At 35.2% G+C, this 27,186-nt stretch overlaps 1 protein-coding gene across 3 annotated transcripts in view; it reads right to left on the reverse strand.

Moving 5' to 3' along the window:
* The window catches only part of PTPN20 (protein tyrosine phosphatase, non-receptor type 20), a 50,881-nt gene that overhangs the window by 12,448 nt on the left and 11,247 nt on the right, over positions 1-27,186 (reverse strand). For 2 of the 3 annotated variants that reach the window (XM_011355381.1, XM_023527882.1), the window contains 3 exons: positions 18,009-18,014; positions 15,152-15,297; positions 12,520-12,610 (listed from right to left, as the gene is read on the reverse strand). In XM_011355381.1, coding sequence (XP_011353683.1) covers positions 12,520-12,610; positions 15,152-15,297; positions 18,009-18,014 — 243 coding nt within the window. The remainder of the gene's footprint in view (positions 1-12,519; positions 12,611-15,151; positions 15,298-18,008; positions 18,015-27,186) is intronic. The other variant, XM_023527883.1, reaches the window with a different exon arrangement.

Consider the following 27,186-nt stretch of genomic DNA (forward strand, 5'->3'; position numbering starts at 1 on the left):
CAGGGTGGAAAATGATATTTCAAGCAAATGGCATTCAGAGAAAAGTGGGAGTAGCGGTACTGATATCAGACGACATAGACTTCAAAATTAAAAGACAAAGAAAGATACTGAGGGACACTTCATAATGATAAAAGGAATCATGCACCAAGAAGACATAACACTTATTAATATCTATGCTCCCAATCAGGGAGCCCCAAATTATGTAAAGCAATTACTAATAAAACTTAAGGAAGAAACAGACCAAAACATTATTATACTAGGGGACCTAAATACCCCATTGTCAGATATAGGCAGAGCATCGAAACAGAAAATCAATAAAGTAATAACATCCTTAAATGACGCATTAGACCAACTGGACATAGTTGGTATTTACAGAGCTTTTCATCCCAAAACAGACGCTTATACATTCATCTCTAATGCACTTGGAACATTCTCAAGGATTGACCACAGACTGGGACACAGAGATAGCCTCAACAAATATGAGGGTTGAAATCATGCCAACCATATTCTTTGATCATAATGCTTTGAAGCTGAAAATCAGCTGTAAAAAGAAATCAGGAAGAACCACAAATACATGGAGATTAAACAATATGCTACTGTCACAGAAGAAATAAAAAGAGAGAACAAGAGATACACAGAAATGAATAATAATGATAGTACAACATATTGAAACTTTGGGGACATGGCAAAAGTGGTCATAAGAGGACCTCCAATGTTATATCATTATAGGCCTATCTCCAAAAACAAGAACGAGCCCAAATAAACAACCTTATGCTACATCTTAAAAAACTAGAAAAAGAAGAATAAACAGGGCCTAAAGTCAGGAGAAGGAAAGAAATAATCAAAATTAGAAGAGAAATAAATGAAATTGAAAAAAAAATAGAAAAAAATAAATGCAAGAAAGAGATGGTTCTTTGAGAAAGTTAATAAAATTGACAAACTTCTGGCTAGTCTCACTAAAGAAAAAAGAGAAAGGACACAAATAAACAAAATCAGGGATAAAAGAGGGGAAATTACGACTGACATCACAGAAATACAAAGGATCATACCAAAATACTATGAAAAAGTAAATAAGACCAAATTTAATAACCTAGAAGAAATGAACCAGTACTTAGAAAAATACAATCTTCCTAGACTGAATCAAGAAGAACTGAAAAATCTAAATAGACCAATCAGCAGTATGGAAATTGAAACAATCATCAAAAACCTATGAAAAAGTAAAAATCCAGGACCAGATAGTTTCACCACTGAATTCTACCAAATATTCAAAGAAGATTTAATATCTGTTCTCCTCAAGCTCTTCCAAAAAATCAAAGAGAAGGCAATATTTCTCAACTCATTTTATGAGGTCAATATTACCCTGATACCAAAACCTGGTAAATATAACACAAAAAAAGAAAGTTGCAGACCAATAGCTTTCATAAACACAGATGCAAAAATCTTAAATAAGATATTAGCGAACCGAATATAGCAACATAATAAAAAGATTGTATACCACGATCAAGTGGGCTTCATCCCAGAACACAAGGATGGTTCAACATATGCAAATCGATTAATGTGATACACCGCATAAACAAAATAAAAAATAAAAATCATATGATCATATCAATAGATGCAGAAAAAGCCTTCGATAAGGTACAGCATCCATTTATGATCAAAATACTTAACAAAATTGGTAAAGAAGAAAAGTATCTTAACATAATAAAAGCCATATATGACAAATGGTCAGCTAACATTATATTTAGTGATGAAAAATTAAAAACCTTCTCTCTAAGATCAGCAACAAAGCAAGGCTGTCCACTGTCGACACTCTTCTTCAATATAACATTGGAGGTCCTAGTGAATGCAATCAGGCAAGAGAAAGATATAAAAGGCATCCAAATAGGAAACGAAGAAGTCAAACTGTCACTATTTGCGGATGACACAATTCTCTATATTGAAAACCCTAAAGACTCCACAGGAACACTACTAGAAACAATAAGTAAATACAGTAAAGTTTCTAGATACAAAATCAATGTTCAAAAATCCATAAAGTTCCTATACTCTAATAATGAAGTGTCAGAAAAAGAAGCAGAAAAAAATAATTTCTTTTGCAATTGCAACAAAAACAATAAAATACCTAGGAATAAATTTAACAAAACATGTGAAGGACCTATATAATGAAAACTACAAGACCTTATTAAAAGAAATCAAAGAAGATACAAAGAAATGGAAAGATATTCTGTGTTCTTGGATTGAAAGAATCAACATAGTTAAAATGACCATATTACCTAAAGCATTAGACATATTTAATGCAATCTCCATCAAAATCCCATCGGCATTTTTTAAAGAAATAGAACAAAAAATCACAAGATTTGTATGGAAGCCCAAAAGACCCGAATTGCCAAAGCCATCCTGAGAAAAAAGAAAGAGCCTGGAGGCATCACTGTGCCTGACTTCAAAATTATACTACAAAGTGACAATAATGAAAACAGCATGGTATTGGCAGAAAAACAGACACAATGACCAGTGGAATGGAATCAAGAGTCCAGAAGTAAACCCATATTTATATGGGCAAATAATTTTTGACAAAAAAAGCCAAAAACATACCGTGGAGAAAGGAAAGCCTCTTCGATAAATGGTGCTGGGAAAACTGGGAAGCCACCTGCAAAAGAATGAAACTAGACTGTTGTCTGTCACCGCACACCAAAATTAACTCAAAATGGATTCAAGACCTGAAAATAAGACCTGAAACAATAAAATGCATAGAAGAAATCGTAGAAACTAACCCAAGGACCTTAGACTTAAAGAGGATTTTATGAATTTGACCTCAAAGGCAAGGGAAGTAAAAGCAAAAATAAATGAATGGGACTACATCAAACTAAAAAGCTTATACACAGCAAAAGAAACTATCAACACCTCAGATAAGGGCCTAATATCCAAAGTATACAAAGAACTCATACAGCTCAATAACCGCAAAAAACATATGATCCAATCAAAAACTGGGCAGAGGACCTGAACAGACACTTCTCCCTAGCGGACATACAAATGACCAACAAATATTTGAAAAGATGCTCAACATCGCTAGCTATTAGGGAAATGTAAATCAAAACCACAATGAGATACCATCTCACACCTTTTAGAATAGCTATAATCAACAGGACAAGTAATAACAAATGTTGGAGAGGATGCGGAGAAAAAGGAACTCTCATACAGTGCTGGTGGGACTGCAAATTGATACAGCCACTATGGAAAATAGTATGGAGGTGCCTCAAAAAACTAAGAATCTAGCAATCCCTCTACTAGATATTTACCCCAAAAACTTGAAAACCCATATCTGAAAAGATATTTGCACACTGATGTTCATTGCAGCACTATTCACAGTGTTCAGGACATGGAAGCCACCGAAGTGTCCTACGATAGATGATTGGCTAAAGAAGCTGTGGTACATATATACAATGGAATATTACTCAGCCATAAGAAGAGGTGAAATACTGCCATTTGCAACAACATGGATGGACCTCGAGATAATAATTCTAAGTGAAATAAACCAGGCAGAAAAAGTTGAAAACTACATGCTATCACTTATATGTGGGATATAAACCTAAAAGCAATAAACGAATGTGACACACAAACAGAGACTCATGGACATGGACAGTAAACAAGTAGTTACCAGTGAGTAGAAGGGAGGGGGTTTGAGGGAGGTAGATGGGGTAAAAGTGTTCAAATATGTGGTGACATTAAATAATTAAAAATAAATTAATTAATTAAAATATGCCTGAAAGATCCATCCATCAGAATATCTTAAGGTGGGCAGATTTAAACGAGCAGGGCAGTGGGACAGGAGGAAGGACAGGGATATTTGCTGTAGTTCAGAACCCACCACAGCTCCAGTAGCAGCAGCAATGGAGGAATCGGGTTACAGTACTCACAGTAGAGCCTAGAGTTTAAGATGGGCAGAAGCAGTAGTCCCCTGAGAAAAGGCCTCTCTCTACCCTTCTCTGTATCACAGCGGACCCCCAGTACAGGTGACTGGGAAGCTTAAAACTATAGTGCATTTCAGACAGTCATTACTAGGGGGGCAGAGCCATAGGTAAACTTGCTTCCATAGCCTCACCCATCCTGAAAGAGCCCAGTAAAGAAAGCTGAGAAGCCCACTTCCCAGACCTACTCATCCTGGTAGACCTCAGTAGAGGCAGTGGAGACGCCTCCAAAAACAGCAGGGCCAGTGATCATTAGTAAAAAGGAAGTAGCACCGGTAGCTCATAAAACTGGTTCTTCACTATCCACTACATACCCGCACCTCAGTAGTATTGCCCCATAACCAAGGTGAGCTGGTCACACAAGGGACATCCACCATCCCAGCGGATACACAGCATTTCCCTTAACTGACGTGATGCAGTTCCACTGCAATCCCAGAGGTGCAAATAGGGCCAGTAGATGAAAACAAAACTTGTGTTATAACATCATCTTCTGGAAAACAAAAGAAAGCACCCTACATATCAACCTGCTGAATTGTTGAAATCAAGAGTATCTAAAGAAGAAAAGAGGTCACTATCTCAAATCCCCAGGCAGAGAAACAAATTCATCAGGTACCATGAACAACCAACATAACATGGGAGCACATAACATGGGAGGAAAAAACCAACATGAACAACCAACATAACATGGGAGCACATAACATGGGAGGAAAAAATGAAAAGTCTCCAGAAATCAAATTCAAAGTTATAGAAGACTGTGACTTAAATGACAGAATTTAAAAATGCAGTTATAAAGGTGAAGTACAAGAGAACTCATAAAAGAAGTTCAATGAGCTCAGTATAAAAATTAATAAACAAAAGGAGTACTTTACCAAAGAGCATATAACTATAAAAAGAACCAAACAAAAGTTCTGGAGCTAACAAACTCAATAAATGAAACGAAGAATACATTGGAGAGCATTTAAAACAGCAGACCAAATGAAAGAGAGAATTAGTGAGCTCAAAGATAGAAACATAGAAATGACCCAGGAGGAAGAAGACAGAGACTGAGTTAAAAACAAACAAACAAACAAACAAAACCTCTACGAGAAGTATCTGACTCTATTACAACGAACAACATAAAGATAATGGGTATGCCAGAAGGAGAAGAGGAGGGATCAGAGAGCCTATTCAAACCAATCAGTGAGAACTTCTCAAACTTATAAAAAGAACTAGAGCCTCAAATACAAGAAGCTAACAGAACACCCAATGATCCCAATTCAAAAAGACCTTCTCCAAGACACATTATATTAAAACCATCAAAAATTAATGACAAAGAAAGAATACTCAAGGCAGCCAGCGGCAGGGGAATTGGGGGAGACTATAACATACAAAGGAAACTCCATTAGATTATCATCATACTTTTCAGTAGAAATTCTACAACTGGGAGAGAGTAGAATATTAAAAATATTGAAAGAGAGAAACTACTAGCCAAGAATAATATATCCAGCAAAGTTATTTTTTAGATATGAAGGAAAAATAAAAGCTTTTCCAGACAAACGAAAGCTGAGGAATTCTACCACCACAAGGCCTGCATTATAAGAAATGTTCAAAGGAGCTCTTCCATATGAACCAAAAAGACAAAAGTATACAAAACTCTGAGTAAGATGACAACCAGACAGACAGAAGCAGAAAAATGAAACTTTATTTCAGAATAAGGTATTAAACACTTAACTATAACATAAAAGTTAAAAGGAAAAATAATTTTTAAAAAAGACTATAACTTCTGCAATTTGGAAAAATGCACAGCATTAAAAGGGATTACTTGTGACAACAAAGATATAAAAGGAAATGAGAAAAAAGACTGACCTTGCACAGGTGAATGAAGATAAAACATAATCAGAAGAAAAAGGACTACTGTATGTAAAATATTTTTTACATAAACCTAATGATAACCATAAAACAAAAATCCAGAGCTGAGACATGTAACATAAAACAAAAAGGAAATGGAGAAAAAAATCATAGAAAATCACAAAACTAAAATAGCAGACAGAAACACAACAGAAAAGAAACAGTGGCGATACAAAGCAACCAGAAAACAAGAGATAAAATGGCTGTAGTAAGTAGTCATATGTCACTAATTCCTTTAAATGTAAATGGACTGAACTCACCAATCAAGAGGCATAGACCAGTGGAATGGATGAAAAAACAAGACATAACTCCATGTTGCCTATAGGACACCCATCTCAGCTCCAAAGGCAAACATAGATTCAAAGTAAAGGGGTGAAAGATGATACTCCAAGAAAATGTCATCCAGAGAAAAGTGGGTATAGTCATACTTACATTAGACAAAAAATATTTCAAGATAAAAAAAAGTTAATAATATATAAAGATAGATATTTTATAATGATAAATGAGACAATTCATCAAGAAGATATAATACATCAATATATGTGCACCCAAACTGGGAGCATCAAAATATATAAAGTAATTACTAACAGACCTAAAGGGAGAAACTGACAAAAATACAATTATAATAGGGGGCCTAAACATCCCATTGACAGAAATGGATAGATTTCTGTCAATAAGGAATTAGGTATTAATCTTTGAATGTCTGATAGAATTCATCAGTGACTCCATCCGATCCTGGACAAGTCAATAAGGAAATAAGGAAATATTGGCCTTAAATGACATATTAGATCATATAGACATAATTGATGTTTTAGAACTTTCTATCTCAAAATGACAGAATATAAATTCTTTTCAAGTGCACACAAAACCATCTCAAGAATATACTATATGTTAGGGCATAAAACTGGTCTTACTAAATTTTAAAAGACTGAAATCATACCAAATACATTTTCCGACCATAGCAATATGAACCTGGAAGTTAACTACAAGAAGAAAGGTGGAAAATCTACAAATATGTGGATATTAAACAACATGCTACTGAACAACTACTGGATCAAAGAAAAAGTAAGAGATCAAAATATAAATCTAGCAAATGAAAGTGAAAATAGAACATACCAAAATTTTGGGGATGTAGCAAAAGTGGTACTAAGAAGGACGTTAATAGCATTATAGGCTTAATTCAAGAAACAAGAAAAATTTCAAATAAATAATCCAAAATAACACTTTAAAAGCTAAAAAAAGAAAAATGAAGTCCTAAATCTGTAGAAGGAAGAAACTAATAAAAATTAGAGCAAACATAAATATAAGTAGAGGACAAAAATACAATAAAAAATTATAAAACAAAAAGCTAGCCCTTTGAAAAGATTAATAAAATGAACAAACTCTGGCTAGACTCACTAAAGAGATAAGAGAGAAGACTCAAATAAATAAAATCAGAAATGAAAGAGAAGTTACAACAGACACTACAGAAATACAAAGGTTTATACAAAAATACTATAAAAAAATACAAAGGTTTATACTATAAAAAAATACAAAGGTTTATGCAAAAATACTATGAAAGCTATACACTGCCAAACTTGAGAACTGAGAAGAAATGGAAATATACAATCTTCCTAAATTGAACCATGAAACATTGAAAGACTGAAACAGATTGATCACTAGTAAAGATATTGAAACAGTAATCAAAAATCTCCCAAAAAATAAAAGTCCAGGATCAGATGGAGTCACTGGTGAAATCTATCAGACATTCAAAGATTAATATCTATCCTTCTCAAATTCTTCTTAAAAATTAAAGAGAAGAGAACAATTCCTAACTCATTTTATGAGGCCAACATTACTCTGAATAGCAGTCTCAGACTGGTATACTTTAGAGGTATTTTATAAAGATTATATAAGATTATGCATTTTAAAATGCTTCATAAATGATAAAGTGCTATAGAAATGCAAGAAATTGATTGTCTTTAAACCTAAAAATCCCTGGACTACATTTGGCTTAGCTTGATCCATCTATGTCGTTGCAAATTCATCTTTCATTATGACTGAGTAATATTCCATTGTATATATGTACACTTTCTTTATTCAATCATCTATCAAAGGGCACTTTGGTTGTTTCCATGTTTTGGCCACTATGAATAATGCTGCAATGAAGATAGGGGTGCATATATCTTTACAGATAAATGTTTTCAAATTTGGGGGGTAGATACCCAGAAGAGGAATTGCTAGGTCATATGGTAATTCTATTCTTAATGTTTTGAGGAAACTTCAGAATGTTTACCATAGTGGCTGTACCAATTTACGTTCCCATCTACAGTGTATGAGGGTTCCTTTTCCCCTGAGACCTATCCAACACTTGTTATTGCTTAGCCTGTGTATGACTGCCATTCTAACAGGTGTGAGTTGGTATCTCATTGTGCTTTTGATTTGAATTTCTCAAATAGTCAGTGAAGTTGAGCATCTTTTCATATGTCTCCTGGCCATTTGTATGTCTTCCTGGGAGAGGTGTCTGTTGAGGTCTTCTGCCTAATTTTTAATTAGATGTTTCCTGTTGTTGAGTCATATGAGTCCTTTATATATTTTGGATATTAGCCCTTGATCAGAGGCATTGTTTGCGAATATCTTCTCCCATTCAGTTGGTTGCCTCTTTGTTATGTTTATGGTTCCTTTTGCCTTTAGATTGATATAGTCTCATTCATTTATTTTTGTTTTTACTTCTCTTGTTTTTGAGGTAAAATTGATAAAATCCTCTCTGAACCCAAGGTCCATGAGTTCAGTACTATGTTTTGTTCATTGCAATTTATTACTTGAGGTCTTTCTTATATTTAGGTTTTTGATCCATTTTGAGTAAATTTTGGTGTATGTTGACAGACAGCAGTCTAGTTTCATTCTTTTGCATGTGGCTTTCCAATTTTCCCAGAACCATTTATTGAAGAGGCTGTCTTTTCTCCACTGTGTTTTTGGCTTTTTTGTCAAAAATTATTTGTCCATATATATGTGGGTTCATTTACAGGCTGTTAATTCTATTTTCATTGGTCTGTGTGTCTGGTTTTGGGTTTTTTGTTTGTTTGTTTGTTTGTTTGTTTGTTTTTGCCAATACCATACCATTCTGATTATTGTCACTTTGTAGCATAATGTGAAGTCAGTGTGATACCGCTGGCTTTTTTCCTTTTTATTCAGGATTGTGTAGACAGTGTTTTGTGACATAAAACTAGCCAACAAAAAAGACTGAAATCATATCAAGTATATTCTCCAACCACAACACATTGAACCTGGAGATCAACTGCAAAAAGAAAGCAGAAAAAACAAACAAACAAACAAATATATGGAGATTAAACAACTAAAGAATGAACGGGCCAAAGAAGAAATTAAAGAAGAGATACATAGAAACAAATGAGAATGAAAATATAACATGTCAAAACTTTTGGGCTACAGCAAAAGCAGTAATGGGGGAAAGTTTATCTCATTACAGGCTTATCTCAAGAAACAAGAAAAATCTCAAATAAACAAACATTACATCTTAAAAAAAACTAGAAAAGGAAGAAAAAATGATGCTCAAAGACAACAGAAGGAAGGAAATAAGAAATATTAGGCAGAATTCAATGAAACCAAGAACAAAAACATAATAGAAAAATTAATGCAACAAAGAACTGATTCTTCGAAAAGATCAATAAAATTAATAACCTCCTGGCTAGACTCACTAAGGAAAATAGACACAAATAAACAAAATCGGCAGTGAAAGAGGAGAACTTAGGACAGATAGACCACCGAAATACAAAGGATCATACAAGAGTACTATGAAAGATTACATGCCACCAAATTCAGTAACCTAGAAGAAACTGACAAGTTCTTGGAAATATACAACCTTCCTAGATTGAATCACGAAGTAGCAGAAAATCTAAATAGACCAATCAACAGTAAGGAAATTGAAACAATCATCAAAAACCTCCCCCCAAAGTAAATGTCCAGGACCAGATGGCTTCACTAGTGAACTCTACCAAACATTCAAACATGATTTAATATCTGTTCTGTTTAAGCTCTTCCAAAAAACTGAAGAAGAGCCAATACTTCCTAACTCATTTTATGAGGCCAACATAAAATGATACCCTGATACCAAAACCTGAGAAGGATAACATAAAAAAAAAGAAAACTATAGATCAATATCTCTGATGAATACAGATGGAAAAATGCTAAATAAAATGCTAGCAAATCAAATACCATACATTAAAAAGAGTATACATCATGATCAAATGGGGTTCATTCCAGAGGCACAAGGAAGGTTCAACAGACACAAATCAATCAATGGGATACACCACATAAACAAAATAAAAGGTAAAAGTCATATGATCATATCAATAGATGCAGAAAAAGCATTTGACAAGATACAGCATCCATTTATGATTAAAACACTTAATAAAATAGGTATAGAAGGAAAGTACCTCAACAAAATAAAGGCCATATACGACAAAACCTCAGCTAATATGATACGTGATGGTGAAAAATTAAAGCCTTCCCTCTCAGATCAGGAACAAGACAAGGTCGTCTGCGTGCACTACAGAATATTTAATATAGTGTTCAGTATAGTGTTGAAGTCCTAGCTTGAGCAATCAGGCAAGAGAAAAATAAGAGGTATCCAAACTGGAAATGAAGAAGTCAAACTGTTACTTTTCTGCAGATTCTCTAGATAGAAAACCCTAAAGACTCTACAAAAAAAACTATTAGCATTAATGTATAGGCTAAGTGGAGAGCCAGAAGAGAGAAAGAGCAATTAGGGAGATTGTTTTATAAACAAACTATATAAATGTCTAAGCCATGTACTATATACTTGAAACTAATAAAATAAAAAATTTAAAAAGCTATTAGCAACAATAAACAAATACATTAAAGTTGCAGGATACAAAATCAACTTACAATAATCCATATTGTTCCTATACACTAACAATGAAATTTCAGAAAAACAAATTTAAAAAAACAATTTCTTTTGCAATTGCAACAAAAAGAATAGAATACCTAGGAATAAACTTAATGAAGCATATGAAGGACTTATACTGAAAACTATAAGACATTATTAAAAGAAATTAAAGACACTAAGAAATTGAGACACTCCGTGTTCATGGATGGAAGAATCGACATAGTTAAAAGGGTCATACTACCCAAAGCAGTATACATCTTCGTTAAATATGCTATCCCCATCAAAATCCTAATGGCATTTTTTTTAAAGAAATAGAACAAAAAATCATTAGATTTGTATAGAATCATAAGACATCCTGAATGGCATTATCTCTTAAAATGTTTAATAAGGGTTCATCACCCTGATTTCAGAAATATATATCAATGCACTTCTGCATATTCCCCCTACAGAAGGTAGCAGAATAAAATATTTTAACTATCTCAGGAAGATCTTTATTACTTTTATAATTATAAATTTATTTTAAAACTGAATGAACCAACTAAATATGAAGGTATTTATTCAGTGATGACAGTCACTGTGTTCTACTTTGATAGTTATAATAACCACCTCAAGTCTACTGGAAGAAACAGAAACATAAATAGATAATTAAAATATAGTTTAGTAATTGGCAGAGGGTAGTCACAAGATGGTAGATTGTTAAAGATAAGCCAAACCTAGCTTTGAGGAAAACAGGGAAGGTCTGGCTGAGCTAGCTCTGAAAGATTGCAGGAATTACCTCAGCAAAGAAGGGGGGATGGATGGTTCTTGCAAGAACCGCAGTTTCAAAGGCCTGGTAACAAGAGAAAGAGAATGATGAATTCCAGAAATCGAAATAAGTTCTATAGGAGAGCTGGGACTAGAGAGGTAAAATTTATGCCATGCTGAAGAATTTCACCAGGAGAGAAACAGAGAGCAGCAGTAGGAATTTAGAAATGGAGAGGATTCTAGATGTTTAAGAAGGTAGAATCAAAAGGGCTTTGTGACTACTTTTGGATATTACAGATGACTCAAAATTTTCTGCTTTAGACAACTGGATGGTTGCATTATATAAGATATATATAATAAAGGAAGAAGGTCAAGTTGAAAGAAAAAATGGTAATTTGGAAAATTTTTGACTCTGTAAGGAATGTAAGGCATAGAATGAGATTTCCTGCTAAGAGTAAAACCATGTTGTATTTTGTTTCTGCTCTTTGGATGGCCTGACACAGAGAAATCCTGTGAGTAACCCGGTTGGCACTAGCTTCGCTCAGCACAGGGAAGTAATGTGTAAGGACCTTTGAAGACAACCAAAGGGCAGCCTTTTGTTGGAGAATAGATTGATAGCTTTATTGTCCAAGACAAAGAATAGAAATAGCCCCACTGTATTTGTGGTCACAAAATGGTCAAAAAAGTATCAGGGCTTGGGGTACCAAAAGTGACTTTGGTATCTCAGACTATTAGACTTTGTTTTAGATGGTTCATGGACTGAGAAGTAGTAAAGCATAAGAAAAAGATTGAAGAACTTCTATAATTAATCCCATGACAGTGACTGGAAGAAATACCTGGAATAGAAGATTTGACCTTTACCATGTTCTAGCATATACAAAAATATGCCCAGGCCACCCACTGCTAGAGCTCCTCATCACGGTCACAGGTCAAACTGCCTAACACTAAAAGCTATACAATTCACTTTTTATCTTTTCCCAAATGTTAACAGGAAAATAATCAAAACCATTTTCAGCTTACATGGAAGAATATCTCGATATCTGTTTTTGTCTCTGTTGCATGGTTCATTCCCAGAGTTGAACTGACCAGTCAGATTCTTATATTCTAAATCCTTTAAAAGGTAAGAAATATAAGTCATGTATATACTATAACAAAAAAGAAAAAGAAAAAAGCTGCCTTTTTTAGTGTTCATGTCACTATATGACATGACCTTATGTTAAATGTATTATATAACAAGTGTAGAAATCAGAATCCCATTTAAAAATTACTATTTAAAAATATCCCAAATTTGAGATATAAATCAACAAGTTACTGTATAAGAAAACTTTAAACTCTTAGAGATCCTTTTTCCCTTGAACTTCAATATTTTTCAATTTTCCTTTTAAATAAAGTCAATACAGAATATTCACATATTTGGAGCTACCCATAAATTGATCATTTTATAGACAAAAATAATAAAATAACAGCAACATAAGTATATAAACATATTAACAAAACATACAAATAGTCTCACAGTTTACTCCTTGCCCCATGAAGAAATCATAGCTAGGACACCAATTAAAGAATTCTTCCTTTCAAAAAATTTTCTTTACCAAGTATATATATATATGTTTTTTTTTCAACAAACATTTATTGAACATTAGTATATACTTGGCGCTATTCTAGGTATTAGAATACAAAAGTGAATCTGAATTTGAAAATGGCTTCACCCTAAAGAAGTGAACAAAGCAGTTGGAGAGGCAGATATGTGAACAAGGTACAGAGACACCGGTAAAAATAACAGCACTAGATTGTACCTGAAGTATGGGAAGAAAAGCTCCTAGAAAGGAAGAAGCACTTGAACTGGGCCTTCCTGAGTCATCAGAAGTTACTCACATGAAAGTCTGTGTGTGTGAAAGGAAAGAAGAGCAGAGGTAAATGGCTATCGTTCCAAGTAGGAGGACAGGAATAAAGGCATGAAGGCATGCCCATCCTCTCCAGGAAACAGTGAATAGTATAACAAGACCACAGAGCACATGACTTAGCCCAAAGGAAAGCAAAAACTACCTGGAAGGCCTTGCTTCACATATAAAAAAAAAAAATTGAGGTGTATCTAGCCCTACTCTATTAGAATATTTGTATGTAAAGCCTCCGAACCTATACTTTTCAAAAGTTCTTCAGTAACTCTTGGGTGGCAAATTTGGCACCAATCATCTTTTAAAAAGTGGTGACAACTCCTTCTATGGGGAATGAGGAGCTAATTAAAGTTTTAAGCAGTGGGATAAAATAATCAGATTATTACCTTTTTAATCTTTCAGCAAAACAATTCTAAAATTAACCTGGGAAAAAAATCTGTAGGAAGGACCAAAACAATTCTGTAGAAAAAGAGTAATGAGGAAAAACTAGTCTTAACAGATGGTAAAAAATAATATAAATCTATGCTAATTAAAGAGTTTGGTACTGGTATATGAATAAACAAATCAGTGGAAAAAGTCTAAGAATAAATTAAAATGTGTGTTGAACTTCAGTATATGATAAAAGTGGCATTTTACATTACCCAAAAGAAGTTTTTAGAGAATCTTGGGACAACAAAATGGCTATATAATGCTGGGTTCATACCAAACACCTTATAGAAAATTAAATTCTAGCTGGATCAAAGATATACACATTAAAAAATTATCAAATATTTAGGAAAAACATAAAATAAGTTTTATGATCCTAGAGTGAAAGATGAATTCCCTAAAGATCCAGAAAACCCTGAGGTCTATAAAGAAAAGGTTGCCATATTTGACCACTAAAAATTAGTCATTTCTTTTCAGTAAATACATGTTTGCACACACATGTATATGTAACACAAACAACAAAGTAGAAAATTTTACCATATATAACATGCAAAAGGGATAATATCTTCATTATGTAGAGTTATAGATAAGAAAAAGAATGACTAGAACATTGGAATTAGAGCTAGCAGTTTGAAAATAAATATAAAAGGCTTAAAAACAGGGAAAGCTAATCCTTTGTTCTCAAATAAAGAAATGCCAATTAGATCACCAACAAGAATCATTTGTCATTTAAGAAATGAGCAAAGATCCAAAAATTTGATAGCACAAAATATTGGTTGTCTTTCTAGATTTGTTCTAAACAATATGCACACATATGCACAGGAATACAAAGGAGAGTGATTGCTATTCACAATAGCGAAGACTAGAATAATCTAAATGTCCACCACAGGGGACTATTTAAAGAAAAGAAGGTCTTATCCATATAATTAACTACCATGAAACACATAACAAGAATGAGATAGAGCTGTATATGTGCTGATAATATAGTTGGAAATTATTTCTTAAGTGGAAAATTCGTTTTAAAAGGAAGGGAAGGGTAGAGTAGTGAGTAAAGTACATACATGTCAACAATTTTTCTGTAAATCTATATGGAAAACTTAATAGTGGAGAAAGGGTCTAGGAAGTTAAGGGAGAAAAAAAGGGAGACTATCCACTTCATAACCTTTCATGCTATTTGACTTTTTTACTATGTACATTTAGTACCTCAAAAAACAAATTCAATTTTTAAAAACAAAAACAATGTACTCAGTCTAAAAAATAGAAAAAAACTCTCTGGTAGTGATGTAGAAAAAGAAATCACATATAGACTTTTTTAAGACAAAAATATTTACCATAAATTCCTGGATGATTTCATATTCTACTTTTTTCTGAAGCATTTTAAAACAATCCTTGATGGCTGATTGCTCATGAAAACTGAATATTAATGGTCGAACCTGAGCCAACTGAGCTAGCTCCCTTTCAGAAACAATTTGTATACCTAAGAAGAGAAAAATTCACATTTGTAACTTACTTGTATGTTTGTGAAGGGAGATTTTATTGTTGTTCTTGTTGTTTTCTCTTAAGTAAAGACACAGCCACTTAAAGATTAATGAACATTTATTTTTTCAGAGCTGAAGAGTCTATCACTTTGAAAGAAAGTATCCTTGTTTCGGAAAAATCATGACTATGTACACAAAACCCACTGTTTTAGAGAAAACTGTGAGTACTATAAATATAACAAACACAGCAGAATGAGAAGTTTTCTGTTTAATAATGTGAATTGGGTTATATACTGACAATTATGCCAAGGTAAGTGTGTATAAGACTTAGATGGGAAAAAGAGAAACATTTCCCCTCCCTGGGCCTAAATGTTTGGAAGTCACTGGAGTCTGAGATGACAGGATGTGAAGAGTCTAAAATACCTCTTACTCTAAAACAGATCAAGTACACATATGCACACACACGCATGCATGCATACACACACAGACACACACACACAAAAACCTAAGGATAGAGAAGATCTATATGATGTAACCAATAAAACTAAAAATATATATAATTATATATAATATGATGTATACATATATTATATAGTTATATATTTATAGCCATTCTATTTAATAGTAAACATGGACTTTTTTAAAAATGAAAATCCTTTAGGTCATGTTGACAGTCTAGATTCCACATATCTGAAATGGTACACATCATGTTCACTGGCCAAAATGTAATAAATCTAGAAGTAAATATTAAAAGAATATTTTAAAATTTTTATAACTTTGAAGTAAAATACCATTCTCAAAAGTCTCTGTCCAAAGCCAAATAATATGAACTAAAATCAAGTTAATAACAGCAAAAAATATGCAAGAAGCAACTAAGAAGAACAAACATTAAAAAGAGATAGAAGTTTCTAAAAATATGCACAGCCCTAGGAAAGTCATCGTGTCTTGGAACACTAGTATACATACCTAAAAGCTTTATGTAGGGGTGAGAGTGAGGGGCTGTTGGTTAGGAGAGACAGTTACAGAAATCCTAAAAATTTTCACAGATATCTCTAACCTTAGTATGAAAAGAGCACTAGGAAGCCCAGAAGGGGAGATCAAATTCCCACAAAAGTAGAAGACATTTTGATCATCTTTGATCCTCAATGGAAAAACGCTTAGAGTTACCCTTGTGTTCCAGCCTTACGGGGGGCGGTGGGGGGAAGCTGAGAGAAGGCAGAGAGGAAAGGTAGAATGACTGCAATGAATACTGTCATTGACTTCCCAACAGTGATTCTATTCTACCCTGAGGGTTAGTTAAAGCCATTTGTAATCATGCCACAATAATTCCCTAGCCAGTGAATAATTCAGCAATAGGTAGATGATTTGAGCCAATGGGAAGCAAGGAAAAGTTTATTCAGGGATTATGGGCAAGAGAATCAAGCCTCTATCCACCTCTATCCCCTGCCTGGACATAAGCATAGAAGCACAAGGCCCTGATTACCAAAGGCAGCCTTGTGAGACCATAAAAGGAATACACTGAATATGGTAAATATTAAAAAGAAAAAAAGAAAGAAAAACCATAAAGAACTTATATTCTTGATGACATCACTGAGTAACTAATGCTTTTGAACCTGGAACACTTCCTACCTCTGGACTAGCATTATATTTATTTAATGTTAACGTCATTATGAATTTGGTTTCTTTTCATTGTAGCCTGGTCTAAGAACTCCAACAAGGTGTATGTGTCAGGCTTCAGATATAGCTAATGGCAATCATTACAGAAAGAGATGTTATTTAGCTATTTGGTGCCGACAACATCATTGGGCAAGTTTGAAGAGCAGGTGTTTCCCTTGTTATGATCCAAAAATAACACAGCAGAATGGTCTGCCAAGAAAAGTGCTACCTTTACCACAATGATGAATATGAGAGAGCTGAACACCACTGCTCTAACCACTGGCTCCGGGATGACACCACTTTAGCAACTGTGAGGAACTGGAAAGTCACCATCACAACTGTTGGCTCTAGTAATATGTCACCTTAGGTATAATGAAGCATCAGGAATGACATGTCTGCTATGGTGTGTACCAGCAACATGAGTGCCTCTCTACACATTTAAGTCTTGGCTTAAATGAGAGTTCTCTTTTCTCCTTATCCTCTCCAACACTTGTTGTTCTTTGATTTATTGATGATGGCCATTCTGACAGGTGTCAGGTGATATCTCATTGTGGTTTTAATTTGCATTGCTCTGATGATTAGTGACCTTGAGCATCTTTTCAGATGTCTATTGACCATCTGTATTTCCTCTTTGGAAAAGTATCTGTTCAGATCTTCTGCCCATTTATTAATTGGACTGTTTATTTTTTTGTTGTTGAGTTGTATGAGTTCTTTATATATTTTGGATACTAACCTTTTTTATCAAATGTATCATTAGCGAGTATCTTCTCCCAATCAGTCGGTTGTCTTTTTGTTTTGTTGATGGTTTCCTTTTCTGTACAAAAACTTTTTAGATTGATGTAGTTGCATGTGTTTATTTTTTCTTTTGTTTCTCTTGCCCAGGGAGATATATTTGAAAAGAAAGTACTGTTAGCAATATCATAGAGTTTACTGCCTATGTTTTCTTCTAAAAGTTTTATAGTTTTGGGTCTTACATTTATGTCTTTAATCCATTTTGAGTCTATTCTTGTATATGGTGTAAGAAACTGGTCCAGTTTCTTTTTTTTTTTTTTACGTGTATCTGTCCAATTTTCCCAACACCATTTACTGAAGAGATGGTCTTTACCCAATTGTATATTCTTGCCTCTTTTGTCATATATTAAGTGAGCATATAGGTGTGGATTTATTTCTGGCCTCTCTATTCTGTTCCATTGATCAATGTATCTGTTTTTATGCCAGTAACATGCTGTTTTGATTACTGTATCAGGTAGTGTGATACCTCCAACTTTGTTCTTCTTTCTCAAGATGGCCATGGTTATTCAGGGTCTTTTATAGTTCCATATAAATTTTAGGATTATTTGTTCTAGCTCTCTGAAAATGTCATTGGTATTTTGATAGGGATTGCATTGAATCCATCGATTGCTTTGGGTAGTATGGACATTTTAATGATGTTGATTTTTCCTACCCATGACCATGGTATATGCTTCCATCAATCTGTATCTTTTTCAATTTCTTTTTTTCAGTGACATACAATTTTCCCAGAACAGGTCTTTTACCTCCTTGGTTAATTTGATTCCCAGGTATTTTATTATTTTTCATGCAATTGTAAATGGGATTGTTTTCTTAATTTCTCTTTTTGAAAGTTCACCAATGGTGTATAAAAATGTCACTGACTCCTGAATATTAATTTTGTATCCTGCTACTTTACTGAATTCATTGATCAGTTCTAACAGTTTTTTGGTGTAATCTTTAGGGTTGTCTATATACAGTATCATGTCATCGGCAAATAGCAAGAGTTTTACTTCTTCCTTTCCAATTCAGATACCTTTTATTTCTTTTTCTTGTCTGATTGCTGTAGCTATGTCTTCCAATACAATGCTGAAGAAGAGTGATGAAAGTGAGCATCCTTGTCTTGTTCCTGATTATAAGGAAAATGTTTTTAGCCTTTCTCCATTGAGTATGATGTTAGCTGTTAGGTTTGTTATATATGGCCTTTATTATGTTGAGGTATCTTCCCTCTATTCCCACTTTGATGAGATTTCATCACAAATGGATGCTGGATTTTGTCAAATACTTTTTCTGCATCTATTGATATGATCATATGGTTTTTATCTTTCGATTTGTTAATGTGATGCATCGCATTCATTGATTTGTAGATATTGTACCAATCTTGCACTCCAGGAATAAATCTAACTTGATCATTGTATGATGTTTTCAACATATTGCTGAATTCAGTTTGCTAATATTTCGTTGAGCATTTTTGCATCAATGTTCATAAGAGATATCAGCCTATAGTTTTCTTTTTTTGTAATGTCATCGTCTAGTTTGGGGATCAAGGTAATGGTGGACTCACAAAGGAGTTAGGGAGCCTTCTTTCTTCTTGAATTTTTTTGGAATAATTTGAGAATCGGTGTTCATTCTTCTTTGAATGTTTGGTAAAATTTGTCTATAAAGCCATCTGGTCCATGACTTTTGTTTTTCAGGAGATTTTTGATACTGATTTTATTTCCTTGCTGGTAATCAATCGGTTCAGATTTTCTGTTTTTTCTTGACTCAGTCTTGGGAGACTGTATGTTTTTAGGAATGTGTCCATTTCTTCCAGATTGTCCAATTTGTTGGCATATAATTGCTCATAGTATTTTCTTATGAACCTTTGTATTTCCGTGGAGTCCGTAGTTATTTCTCCTCTTTCATTTCTGATTTTATTTATTTGAGTCCTTTCTCTTTTTTCTTTGATGAGCCTGGTTAAGAGTTTGTAAATTTTGTTTATCCTTTCAAAGAACCAGCTCTTGGTTTCATTAATCTTATGTATTGTTTTCCTAGACCCTATTTCATTTATATCTGTTCTGATTTCTATTATTTTCTTACTTCTATTCACTTAGAACTTTGCTATTTTTTTTCTACTTCTTTTAAGTGTATGGTTAGACCGTTTGAGCTTTTTATTTTTCTTGAGGTGGGTCTGTATTGCTATGAATTTCCCTCTTAGGACTGCTTTCACTGTGTCACACAGATTTTGAGTCATTGTGTTTTCATTTTCATTTGTCTCTAGTTATCTTGAGTTCTTCCTTGACCTTATTAATAACCCATTCATTGTTTAATAGCAGGTTATTTAGCCTCCACGTGTTTGCGTATTTTCCAGTATTTATCTTGTAGTTGATTTCTGGTTTCATACCATTGTGATTAGAGAAGACGGCCAATATGATTTTAGTCTTCTTAAATTTTTGTCTTGTTTTGTGTCCTAACGTGTAGTCTATCCTAGAAAATGTTCCATGTGCACTTGAGAAGAATGTATATTTTGTTGCTTTGGGGTAAAATGCTCTGAAAATATCTATAAAATCCATCTGGTCTAGTGTGTCTTTTAGGCCCATTGTTTCCTTGTTGACTTTTTTTGTCTGGAAGATCTGCCCATTGGTGTCATTGGGGTGTTAAAGTCTCCTACTATGAGTATATTACTGTTGATCTCTCCTTTTATGGCAGTTGATAATTTCATTATGTATGTAGGTGCTCCTGTGTTGAGTGTGTATGTTTACTAGGGTTATGTCCTCTTGATTTATTGATCCCTTTATCATCATGTAATGCTCTTCTTTGTCTCTTATTATAGCTTTTGTTTTTAAGTCTATTTTGTCTAATGTAAGTATCGCTACCCTGGCTTCGTTTTTTTCATTTCCATTTGCATTAAATATCTTTTTCATCCCTTTACTTTCAGTCTGTGAGTGTCATTTGATCTGAGATGGGTCTCTTTTAAACAGCATATGCATGAGTCTTGTTTTCTTATTCATTTGGCTACCCTATATGTCTGGACTTGAGCATTTAATGTTCACATTTAAAGTGATTTCTCATAGGTACATAGTTACTGCCATTTTATTATCTGTATTTGTTATTTCTATTTTCTTTTTTACCCCTTCTCTTTTTACTGAAGTCCTTTTAACATTTCTTTTTATTACTGGCTTGTTGATGATGAATTCCTTAAGCTTTTTCCAGTCTGGGGAGCTCTTTATCTCACCTTGCATTTTAATTAAAAGCATCACTCGGTAGAGTTCATGGTTGTAGATTCTTGGTTTTCATAAGTTTGAATACTCCTTGCCAGTCCCTTCTGGCCTGCAAAGTTTCCATTGAAAATTCCACAGACATTCTTTGGGGTTACCCTTGTAAGTAACTAGCTGCATTTCTCTTGCTGCTTTTGAGATTTTCTCTTTTTATTTGACCTTTGGTGTTTTAATTATGATGGGTTTGGTGTGGGTCTGTTTGAATTCCTCTCGTTTGGGACTCTTTGGGCTTACTGAACTTTTATGTCTAATTCCTTTGCCAGGTTAGGGAAGTTTTCTGTCATTATTTCTTCAAATAGATTCTCAATCCCTTGCTCTCTTTCTTCAGGTACTTCTATGATGCAATATTATTGTGCTTCATGTTGTCCCAGAGGTCTTTTAAACTATCCTCATTAAACAGATTTTTTTTTCTTTTTGTTGTTCTAATTAGGCGTATTCTGCTACCTTGTCTTCCAGTTTGCTGATTTAATCTACTGCTTCATCCAATCTACTATTGAATCGTTCTAGTATATTCTTCATTTCAGTTATCGTATTCTTCATTTCTGTCTGGTTCTTTTTTTATAGTTTTTATGTCCTTTGTTATGCTTACCATCTCTTTGTTGAGGTTCTCATTATGCTCATCTATTCTCTCCCTAAGTTCGTTGAGCATCCTTATAATCATTATTTTGAACTCTGTCTCTGGTAGGTTGCTTGCCTCCATTTCATTTATCTTATTTTCTGGAGTTTTGTCCTGTTGTTTCGTTTGTGGCGTATTTCCTTCTTTTCTCATTTTATTGGCCTCTGTGTTCGTTTCTATGTGTCAGGAATATTTGTTTTGTCTCTTAACTTTGGCCAGATGGCCTAATGTGGAAGGTGTCTTGTGTAGCCCACTGGCACACTCTCCCTGATCTTCTATGTCCCGGGTCTGGACACGATCTTTGTGTGGATTGTGTGGGATCTTCTGTTGTTGCCAAGTCTTTACTGTTGTTAGTACATCATTGGATGAAATTAAAGCTCAGGCTGACTAATTGTGAGAACTGGCTGTACCCACAGGGTAAGAGTTGCTGTGTGGGGGCTGACCCCACTGAGTGGGATTTGCCCTAGCAGGCTTATGTACTTGTTGCAACCACCCTTTGCATGTATTGCTTATGTGACTAGTCAGGAGTTGCTCTGTTGTGGTCTGGTGTAAGCCTCTAGATGCATTGGTTTTGTGGCCCCTTGAAGGGGCTCCCCAATAGGCCAAGGTCAGCCCCTGCTTTTGATTGCTCTAGGATACCTGGTAGGAACTACAAAGTGATCTGCAGATGTTTGTTGTGTATGCTAGATCTATAGATAAGTGGAAGAACAATGCTGTAGGCAGCAGTCTGGTTATCCACTGTCCATGACCTAGGGCAATTAAGCAGAGGAACCAGTGCTCCTCCAGGTCTGACACTGCCTGTAGTTGCCCATAAGTCTCTGAATCTGGAAAAGCCTCTGGGTGATATGCGTGTTGGGTGGCGTAGGGACCTTGGGAATCTCTTGGGTCTACTGAGTAAATTTCCCCTGCCACTGCAGTGTCAGTTTATATGCCAGAGCTGTCTCTGTGGCTCTCTGTACAAGTTTCCAATCGTAGCAAGGTCAGCTACTATCCACCTTGGGCCTGAATGTGCCATCCCAGGGCAGGGGCAGCTGCCTATCAATGTGTGGCGGGCACTTTGTGTGTTGGATGGGGCAGGAGCTCAAGGAAATAAGGGCCATCAGACCTATGCAATTCCCGCAAGAGATATTGTAGCTCGTACAGGCAGCAGTGGTCTGCCCACGACTCTTTTACCAGAAATGCACTCACTGCACTAGCCAAGGTCTGTTGCCTGCGCAGACTGAGGAACCCCAGATCCAAACAGGGCAGGGGAGGCTGCCTATCAATGGGCTGCAGGCACTTTGTGGCTTGGGTGAAGTGGGATCTCAGGGAGACAAGGGTCATTCGAACAAAAGAGCCTCAGTTTTGCTGCAACTTCTGTGCCCTGGCGTTCCCGCTGTAGTCACAGACCACAGTGAGACCAGCTGCCATCTGGGGTGGTCCCACAGACCCCTGTACTCCCTAGACGCAATATTGCAACTCTTGCAGGCAGCAGAGGTCTGCCTGAAACTGATTTCCATGCAGTTCCTGAGCTTTCCTAGCCAAAATTGTCTGCCTTTGTGGATTGGCAGACCAAGGGGGGAGGGGCAAGGCAGGGGTGGTTCACTGTCAATGGGCCATCTGGAGCAATTTGTGGGTAGGGTGGGGCAGGGTCTCAGGGAGACAATGGCAATCAGATCAACACAACCTCAGTCTTGCTGCTACTTCGGTAACTTTTCTCACTTTCCCACAGAAGTCCCAGATCACAGCAAGACCAGTTGTCTGAGACTTGCCCACAGATCCTCAATATTCACCCAAGTTCATGTTGGCAGCAGTTATCTACCTGAAACTACCTCAGAAACGTGCACTCACAGCACTGGCTGTGAATGCTTGGCCCTGAATCGGAACTGGGTGTGGCAGCCATCCAGCAACAAAAGCAATCTGCAGGTTGGGTGGGGTGAGCTGATCTCCTAAGGCCAGCAGCTTTCTAATGGCCCTGTGGGAGAAATCTACACAGTCAAGCTGGCCATCTGCAGATTGCCAGGTAGAGGGGCCGGACTAAGGCACAATGGTGGCTGCCCTTCCAGCCATAGTTCTGGCTCATGTAATGCGTACTTTCTCAGAATGAATCCCACACAAGCCTCTGACCCACCACCGGTGCCCTGGGCGAGTGTCCACAGGTCAGAAAGACTGTGCTTAAGTCCTTTAAAGGGGCGTCTAGGGTTTCAGTCTCCTTTTGTCTCTCTCAGACAGCTGGAATCCCCTCTGATTTTTCCAGTCAGAGTTATTGGAATCTCCTCTTCCCTGGGTTAGGACTCTGGGCTGAGGAGTCCATAAATGATGCCAGGACTCCCCTCTCCTGCAGGGGAGCCTCTCCAGCCTCGCTCTCCCTCCCAGTGATCCTCCACCACTCGCAGGTGTGGGTCCAGCCTGATTTGCGACTTTGCCCCTCCTATCAGCTTTGATGTGGCTCCTTTATATTATCAGACATAGGTGTTATGATCAGCTGGACTTCAAGTAATTCTCCACATTGATAATTTTATAATTTGGTTGTAATTTCAATGTGGACCTGGGAGGAGGCAACCCCTGCTCTTACCTAGCCCACCATCTTCCAAGTACCTTATCTCTGTTTATTTGTCTTACCCATTTGTTGCTTTCAATTTTATATCCCACATATGAGTGAAATCATGTGGTTCTCATTTTTTTCTGTCTGACTTATTTCGCTTAGCATGATAATCTCAAGATTCATCCATGTTGTTGCAAATGGCAGTATTTTCTTATGGCCAAGTAATACTCCATTGTGTATATATACCATATCTTCTTTATCAAATCCTCTATGAAAGGGCACTTTGGTTGTTTCCATGTCTTGGCCGTGAATAATGCTGCAATAAACATGGGCGTGGCATATATCTTTATGAATAAATGTTTTCAAATTTGGGGGTAAGATACCCAGAAGAGGAATTGCTGGGTCATATGGTAATTCTATTCTTAATTTTTTGAGGAAACTTCAGATTGTTTACTATAGTGGCTGTACCAATTTATATTTTCACCTACAGTGTATGAGAGTTATTTTTCCCTCAAAACTTCTCCTACACTTGCTATTGCTTATCCTGTTGATGACTGCCATTCTAACAGGTGTGAGTTGGTATCTCATTGTTTTTTATTTGAATTTCCCAAATAGTCAGTGAAGTTGAGCATCTTTCATATGTCTGTTGGCCAGGTGTATGTCTTCTTGGGAGTGGTGTCTGTTGAGGTCCTCCACCCATTTTTCCTGTTGTTGAGTTGTATGAGTCCTTTATATATTTTGGATATTAGCCCTTTTTCAGAGGCATTGTTTGCGAATATCTTCTCTCATTCAGTTGGTTGCCTCTTTGTTATGTATATGGTTCCTTTTGCCTTTAGTTTGATATCGTTCCATTCATTTATTTTTGTTTTTACTTCCCTTGCCTTTGAGGTCAAATTCATAATATCCTCTCTAAACCCAAGGTCCATGAGTTTAGTACGTATGTTTTGTTCTATGCAATTTATTATTTCAGGTCTTATATTTAGGTCTTTGATCCATTTTGAGTTAATTTTAGTGTATGTTGACAGATAGCAATCTAGTTTCATTCTTTTGCGTGTGGCTTTCCAATTTTCCCGGCATCATTTATTAAAGAGGCTTTCTTTTTTCCATTGTATGTTTTGGCTCCTTTATCAAAAATTATTTGCCCATATATATGTGGGTTCATTCATTCATTGGTCTGTGTATCTGTTGTCTTGCTAATACCATGCTATTTTGATTATTGTCGCTTTGTAGTATAATTTGAAGTCAGGCAGTATGATACAACTGGCTTTGTTCTTTGATTACTTTGGCTATTCAGGCTCTCTTGTGATTCCATACAAATTTGATGATTTTTTTGTTCTATTCCTTTAAAAAAAAATGTCATTGGGATTTTGATGGGGATAGCATATGTGATGGGAATGTATATTGCTTTGGGTAATATGGGTCTTTTATTTTTTATTTTATCTTATTATTATTATTTAATATGGCCTTTTTAACTATGTCGATTCTTCCATCCATGAACACGGAGTGTCTCAATTTCTTAGTGTCTTTAATTTCTTTTAATAATGTCTTATAGTTTTCAGTATAAGTCCTTCATATGCTTCATTAAGTTTATTCCTAGGTATTCTATTCTTTTTGTTGCAATTGCAAAAGAAATTTTTTTTTTAAATTTGTTTTTCTGAAATTTCATTGTTAGTGTATAGGAACAATATGGATTATTGTAAGTTGATTTTGTATCCTGCAACTTTAATGTATTTGTTTATTGTTGCTAATAGCTTTTTAAATTTTTTATTTTATTAGTTTCAAGTATATAGTACATGGCTTAGACATTTATATAGTTTGTTTATAAAACAATCTCCCTAATTGCTCTTTCTCTCTTCTGGCTCTCCACTTAGCCTATACATTAATGCTAATAGTTTTTTTTGTAGAGTCTTTAGGGTTTTCTATCTAGAGAATCTGCAGAAAAGTAACAGTTTGACTTCTTCATTTCCAGTTTGGATACCTCTTATTTTTCTCTTGCCTGATTGCTCAAGCTAGGACTTCAACACTATACTGAACACTATATTAAATATTCTGTAGTGCACGCAGACGACCTTGTCTTGTTCCTGATCTGAGAGGGAAGGCTTTAATTTTTCACCATCACGTATCATATTAGCTGAGGTTTTGTCGTATATGGCCTTTATTTTGTTGAGGTACTTTCCTTCTATACCTATTTTATTAAGTGTTTTAATCATAAATGGATGCTGTATCTTGTCAAATGCTTTTTCTGCATCTATTGATATGATCATATGACTTTTACCTTTTATTTTGTTTATGTGGTGTATCCCATTGATTGATTTGTGTCTGTTGAACCTTCCTTGTGCCTCTGGAATGAACCCCATTTGATCATGATGTATACTCTTTTTAATGTATGGTATTTGATTTGCTAGCATTTTATTTAGCATTTTTCCATCTGTATTCATCAGAGATATTGATCTATAGTTTTCTTTTTTTTTATGTTATCCTTCTCAGGTTTTGGTATCAGGGTATCATTTTATGTTGGCCTCATAAAATGAGTTAGGAAGTATTGGCTCTTCTTCAGTTTTTTGGAAGAGCTTAAACAGAACAGATATTAAATCATGTTTGAATGTTTGGTAGAGTTCACTAGTGAAGCCATCTGGTCCTGGACATTTACTTTGGGGGGAGGTTTTTGATGATTGTTTCAATTTCCTTACTGTTGATTGGTCTATTTAGATTTTCTGCTACTTCGTGATTCAATCTAGGAAGGTTGTATATTTCCAAGAACTTGTCAGTTTCTTCTAGGTTACTGAATTTGGTGGCATGTAATCTTTCATAGTACTCTTGTATGATCCTTTGTATTTCGGTGGTCTATCTGTCCTAAGTTCTCCTCTTTCACTGCCGATTTTGTTTATTTGTGTCTATTTTCCTTAGTGAGTCTAGCCAGGAGGTTATTAATTTTATTGATCTTTTCGAAGAATCAGTTCTTTGTTGCATTAATTTTTCTATTATGTTTTTGTTCTTGGTTTCATTGAATTCTGCCTAATATTTCTTATTTCCTTCCTTCTGTTGTCTTTGAGCGTCATTTTTTCTT

The sequence above is a fragment of the Pteropus vampyrus genome, unplaced genomic scaffold (assembly GCF_000151845.1).
Source record: "Pteropus vampyrus isolate Shadow unplaced genomic scaffold, Pvam_2.0 Scaffold20, whole genome shotgun sequence".
NCBI lineage: Eukaryota > Metazoa > Chordata > Mammalia > Chiroptera > Pteropodidae > Pteropus > Pteropus vampyrus.